The sequence below is a fragment of the Dromiciops gliroides genome, chromosome 3 (assembly GCF_019393635.1).
Source record: "Dromiciops gliroides isolate mDroGli1 chromosome 3, mDroGli1.pri, whole genome shotgun sequence".
Taxonomy (NCBI): domain Eukaryota; kingdom Metazoa; phylum Chordata; class Mammalia; order Microbiotheria; family Microbiotheriidae; genus Dromiciops; species Dromiciops gliroides.
The window spans coordinates 582138580-582145414 of record NC_057863.1 but is presented as its reverse complement, the minus strand read 5'-3'; the positions used below and the strand labels follow the sequence as shown (position 1 = coordinate 582145414).

At 39.5% G+C, this 6835-nt stretch overlaps 1 protein-coding gene across 1 annotated transcript; it reads left to right on the top strand.

The window, feature by feature from the left end:
* Positions 1 to 2705: 2705 nt before the first annotated feature.
* On the top strand, positions 2706 to 3644 carry LOC122748020 (olfactory receptor 51M1-like). The gene has a single exon (XM_043993760.1). It carries the CDS (start codon positions 2706 to 2708, stop codon positions 3642 to 3644), a length of 939 nt encoding a protein of 312 aa, XP_043849695.1.
* The last annotated feature ends 3191 nt before the right edge of the window (positions 3645 to 6835 follow it).

The window sequence follows — 6835 nt, the reverse complement described above, 5'->3', positions numbered from 1 at the left end:
AAGGATTCCAAAAGGCATCTATTTGCCTGAGTACCTGAGTTATTGTGATCAAGTGGTCTATAAACTTTAAAATACCACAGCAATGTAAGTTACTCTAGTTATAATTGTCATTAATCACATAAGAGATAAGGACTGTAAGTGACTTTAGGACATAGGTAGGACCACATAGCCTAAAACTCTACAAGGAAAAATTGAGCCAACAATAGCAAATAATGTTTGATAATGATTTTTTAAAAAATAAAAGTATTTTATTATTTTCCAGTTACATGTAGAGATAATTTTCAACATTTCTTTATATAAGATTTCTAATTTCAAATTTTTCTCCCTCACCTCCCTCCCCCCTCCCCTAGACAGCAGGTAATCTGATATAGATTATATATATACATATATATATGCATATATATACATATATATGCATATATATACATATCTATATAATAACAGATAATGAAATTTTAATGTTACAAATGCAGCTATTCAAGACAAGGTAAAAGGGAAAGCCGCTTAAAAAATTGAGGTACATATATAGGGACATCATTAATACATTTAGCTTTTTAAAAGCTGTGTATAGGAGATGAAAACAAGATCAAGAAAAGGATTAGGAATAGAGGATAATTATCTGGTCCTGTGATAGTGTCAGGAGAAGTTTGACCCCACAATAAATTGAAGATAGCAATGAAACTTAAGGATAAAGAAACAAAAGATATCAAAGTAGGCATAAGGCTACTGCTTGGGATAGATGAGATAAAAATCATGGCCAAAGGCAGAACTTTTAACAATTATTGCAACAAGAAGAATTATTTTTGGACTGTTAAAGATAAAGCAAAAATGATAAATGAATGAATAAAACCAAGATAAATGAGGTGATGGTAAGAGAGGTAATGTATGCCTTCAAAGAATTCAGTTCATCAGGCTATAATTACTTACATGTACGAATTCCTGTAATTGTCACTGAGAATATAAAGATAACTAAAATGTGGCCCCTGACTTCATGGAATCTGTAATCTAGTACTTTTGTAGCACACATGTAAATAATGATAATACAAACCAAACATAATAGTTCCTTGAAAAGAGTACAAACAAAGGGCTATTTGAAGTCAAAGAAACAAGAAAAATATCATTTCAGGGAAGCATTCATGGAGGAGATAGCACTGGACTTAATCTGAAAGACTGAATGGGATTAGAACATGTTACTGTAAATAAAAGTCATTGTCATCAACAAATTTCTTCCCTTACTGTGAGCAGTATTCTCTATGTGAGTGTTTCTTTAAAACATATACTGTTCCTTATTTTTTTTTTTGTGGGACAATGGGGGTTAAGTGACTTGCCCAGGGTCACACAGCTAGTGTCAAGTGTCTGAGGCCGGATTTTAACTCAGGTACTCCTGAATTCAAGGCCAGTGATTTATCCACTGTGCCACCTAGCTGCCCCTACATATATTGTTCTTATACACTTCTTTAGAAAGACCTTTCCTAGAGTGTTCCTTGTTAGAATTGTCTTCTTTAGAATGTTCATTTTATTTATTTATTTGTTTGTTTGTTTGTTTATTTATCATGATGGAATGATGATACTTGGAATGTTTCTTTTTTATGTGTTCCCTCTTAGAATGCTCTTTGTTAGATAATTCTATTTTAGAATGTTGATATTTAGACTTTTCTCCCTTAGAACACTCTTTAATATACACTTCAATGTTGTTGTTGTTTTTTTTCCTCAGACCCCACTGTTCTCATCTAAAATTTCCTCCTATACTCACGTCTCCTCCCCTTGTGTTCCCAGGATCAGGAAATAAAGCCTAGAACCATACCACAATGAGGAAGGATATGTGTATGTAGGGGAAGAAAGAAGTTGGATGGTAAAATCACGTACAAACTCCAAAATGCCTTTCCAAGGATAAATCATCCCCTACCCCATCCCTAACTCAATGTATCCCTTTTCTGATGTCCTCTGAAACCTTGAACTCCATCAGAATGAAAGCACTTCCACTCAGTCCTACCATGGAATCATAAAACTGAGTCTCTGAGAGTAGAGAATTTGAGGAAGCAAGAGACCCTTAGGGTAAACCCCTGTTGCTGGGAGTTAGGAGAATAGGAATTTAATCCTTCCATAGCCAGTGATTCATCATATCTCTATCAACACCCACAAAATGACTTTAGTCTTATTTAGAATTACTTAACAAATATAGTGTGAGTGTTTTTCTATGTCATTTAACCATACTGGGAGTTAACTTTGTTTGATTTACTCCTCAGGGATCATGTTGGAATACAACAAAAGTTGTTTTTATCTATAATACTGATATTCTAAATGGAAAAGTAATTTGGACAGGTTACATGCTTATAGAAGTGTGAAGCATAATGGAAGAGTCATGGGTGTGAAATCAGAGGACCTGGGTTCTATCCTCAGCTTTGGCACCTGTATGCTCTTGGAAAAGTTACCTAACCTCTCAAGGCCTAATTTCCTTACCTCTAAAAGAAGGGAGTTGGGCTACATGGCCTCTTGGGTCCTTTCTACCTCCAAATCTAGGGTCCTAAGAGTTCTTTGCCTCCATTTTCTTGAGTATAATATGAGGGGAATTATATTAAATAATCTTTAAGAACCCTGACAGTTTTAGAGCCTACGATCTGTGAAATATCTATAATTGTTATTTTTAGGTACTCCTGATTTGCTTTATATTCCAAGGGACAAAGACCAGGCCCTGCCTGTATGCCATGTCTACCCACAACCATACTTACTCTGGTGTACTGACCTTCCTCCTGCCCAGCCTCCCAGGGCCAGGAGGCCCAGGACTCCTCACCATCCTTGGTTTGACCTATAGTGCCACTCTTCTGGGAAATGGTCTAATCCTTCTTACCATCTGTGCCAACACCTACCTGCACCAACCTCAGTTCTTGCTCCTGGCTCTGTTGGCTACTACAGACCTGGGTCTGGCCCTTTCTATGTTGCCCACAATCCTGGATGCTCTGTGGCTCTCAGTCCCTACTATCTCTAGGGATGTATGCCTCCTCCAGATGTGCTGCCTCTATGCCATCTCCACTGGGCAGTCCTCTGTGCTGCTGGCCATGGCCTTGGACCGTTGGTTAGCTGTGTGTCATCCTCTCTACTATTTGGCCTTCTTCACCCCCAGCCGCCTTGCCTGGACCAGTCTGGCTTTCATCCTTCGGGCTACCATCCCACTACTACCCACGCCTTTGTTGATATCCTCCTGTAGCGCTCATAATCTGTCCCTCCCTTTCTGCTTCCCAACAGAAGTGCTGCAGCTTTCCTGTAAAGGGCTCAGCTGGACCTACCCAGCTGTGTCTATGCTCATTACAGCCAGTATGGATATAGTCCTCATTGCCATCTCCTATTGTTTGGTCCTCTGGGAAGTGTTGAAGAGGGTATCTCCTGCTGGGCAGCACAAAGCCCTGAGAACGTTTTCTGCCCACCTCTGTGCCCTCCTTGCTTTTTATGGACCTCTTTTTGCTTCAGTCCTATTCCCTAAATCACTTCCAGGAAGCCTTGCCTCTCTTGGCCTTCTTGCATCCCCTGCTCTCCATCCCCTTGTCTATGGTATACAGTCTCATCGGCTCCGGCATGGGCTGTTTGGTGTCCTTGGTTGTCCCTTAACTTCAAGGGTTGCCTCCAGGCCAAAGAGGCCACATTCCTAGGGCACAGACTTTCCAAAGTGAATCAAGATTCAGGTTCTCATTGGAGGTTGAGGTCCCTTATCCCCTCCAAATTCATGTTTCTTGCTGCTCCCATACAACTAGACATTTGGTAACATATATGCATGAGCATGCATCAGGATGGACTGAGGTCAGTCCACCAATATGGACTTCTTCAGAGAGAGGGCTATTATTCAGTTTCTTGTGTGAGTAAATGAAGAGGTGATGGAATCCTCTTTTCCAAGGGACTAGGAAAAAAACCCCTGGATTATCCTTCTCACTTCCCCATGTCCAATTGCAGGGGAATAATTATAGCAATCCTGCCCAGAAAGAGTGAGATCAAGTGTTTATTGTATCATCCTTTCCCCTGCAGATTCAGCCTGGCAAGAAAGGGATTATTGTTTAATAAGATTTGCTGGACCAAAGAAGGAGTTTGAGAAAGATCTAGGAATGATTTTGCAAATATTCTAAAGATCAATGCTGATCTTTCTGAAATGTTCGACTCCCAGGATTAAGACCATGGACATCTTGCAGAGATCAAAAAGTCATTCTGAAGGGCAGCTAGATGGCACAGTGGATAAAGCACCAGCCCTGGATTCAGGAGTACCTGAGTTCAAATCCAGTCTTAGACACTTGACACTTATTAACTGTGTGACCCTGGGCAAGTCACTTAATCCCCATTGTCCCGCAAAAAAAAAAAAGTCATTCTGAAGGAAATCAGTCACCTTGACTTGAAAAAAAAAACAACATTATGTTCATTAGAGGGAAGAGAAGTTAAGCAGAATCAAGAAACAATTTTAAGGATTTTGGATCAGATGATCTGGTCTAGCTGACCAGATAGTTAATCAATCAGTCATTAAATATGGGTCACATATTTAAGCACCTACCATGGCCCAGGAACTGGGCTAAGTGCTGGGAAAATAAAACAACAACAATAACAAAGAAAAGGCAAAAAAGAATCCTCTTCACTCAAGGCACTCACATTCTAATAGAAGAGAAAACATGGAAAGAGCTTTGTGCAAACAAGAATCAATCAGAGATAATTTCATAGAAGAGACATACTAAACTCAAGGACTTACTAAGACTTCTTGGAAAAGCCTTTAACCTGAGCTGAGGATTTAGCAAGGATTTGAAAGAAGTCAAGGAAGCCAGAAGGGAAGTTGAGGAGAGAAAGAATTTAGGCATGGGGGAGTGACAGTGATGCCCAGAGTCAGGACCTGATGTGACATGGACAAGGCAAGAAGGCCAGTCTCACTGGATCAGAGGGTGTGAAGAAGCCAGGTTATGGAGGATTTTCAAAGCCAAACAAGGATTTATCTGATCTTGGAGGAAATAGGGAGCCATTAGAATTAATGGAATAGGAAGGGGTGACATGAGCAGATGCGAACATTTAGATTCCTAATTATGAAGCCCTCCTGTGTTTGCTGTGACTATTGTGTGAAGCTCCCGTATCAGACTGCACAGCCACACTGTGGCCTGTGGATCTTCAAGGTGCTGATCCATGGTCATCTGCGACTTGTGGAAGCCTACTACTATTTTGTGAGGGAAAAAACTACCCTCCTCAGCCCTTTCCCCAGGGATATCACAGAAAAGGGACCAATCCCAGGCCAATCTATACCCAGAACACTGTGGCCTCAAAACAATACAAATGCTCCACATTCTTGTATTCATTGAAACAATTCTTTAAAGTCCACCTACTTCAGGAAGCCCTTCCAGAGCCATGGGTGGGATGATTTTCCTCTGTCTATATTAAACCTGTAGACGTCATGAAATTCCATGCTCTAGGTACATACTGAATGTTCTTCATTCCATAAAATGACAATTTGTTTTTTTATGACCTATCTGTTTATTTGTTGTTCACTGTTATAGGTCAGGATCTTGTTGGAACTGGAGAATAATTGGTTAGCCTCCTAAATTCCTACTCCACTAGCTGGTATTGTTGTGAGCAAGGAGACTATAATGTAGACCTGGGGCAATTTGCTCTCAGGTGAATTATCTGGGACAAAGCTGTCATCATCATCAACAACAACAACAAACGTTTATTAAGTGCCTACTATGTGTCAGGCACTCTGCTAAGCCCTGGAGATATAAAGGCAAAAACACAGTTCCTGAGCTTGAGAAGTTAACATTCTAGTAAGGGAGACAATATGCAACCAGCTCTGTTTACACAAGATATATACAGGACCAATGGGAGGTAATCATACAGGAAAGGCTATACAGAGGGAGGCCTCTTGAATAAGCGGCAAGCTCTTTTGAGTGAAGAGGATATAAAATTAGCTTTGAGATTCTTACAGAGAACTTCTAAGTTCCCAGAGAATTATATTCCTTATCGGGTGCAATGCTTTCACTTGGTATGCAAAGGCTCAAACAAGCTATTTTTTTTCAAAATACACTTATGCAGGGGCAGCTAGGTGGCGCAGTGGATAGAGCACCGGCCCTGGAGTCAGGAGTACCTGAGTTCAAATCTGGCCTGAGACGCTTAACACTTACTAGCTGTGTGACCCTGGGCAAGTCACTTAACCCCAATTGCCTCACTAAAAAAACAAAAACAAAAAAACCCAAAAACAAAATATACTTATGCACATGTATTTTTATATATGTGTATTCAAATACTCCTTGATATAAGTAATTTCAAAAGTAGTTTAAAAGAATGTTAAGAAGATAAAAAAGCCACTGAAAAAGAGGTTAAAAGTGGTCCAAATTGAAGTTCTCTAGATATCCAATTAAACTGTATTTTTTGTTTTGAAAATTTTCAATTAATAAGTTTATTTTTCTCTCTCACTCACTTCCCTATTACTTAAAAAAAATAGGAAACAGTAATGCTATAAATCATAGTCCTTCCAGTATCTATTCCATCATTTCCTCTGCTTATTTTAAACTCATGGTTTCCATGAACCCATCAACTTTTTTTTTTTTTTAAAGGTCCACTTATACTCAGGTCCCTGTGTCAAGATTTATGCATCAGTATCAGTTTGGGTACCATGAGATTGGTGTCTCTGTGTGTCAAAGAGTGTTGGAAACAGGGTCTGTATGTTTGTGTCAGGCTGGAGAAGAGGTTCATGAGGGGCAGCATTTGTTAGGCTGGGGTCCATAACAGTCTACATGAAGGCCAATTTAATAAAAGTTAATTCAATCAATAAACATTTTTTAAACTTCTATATTCAGAACAATATATATTCGAAGGGATAAAAAAT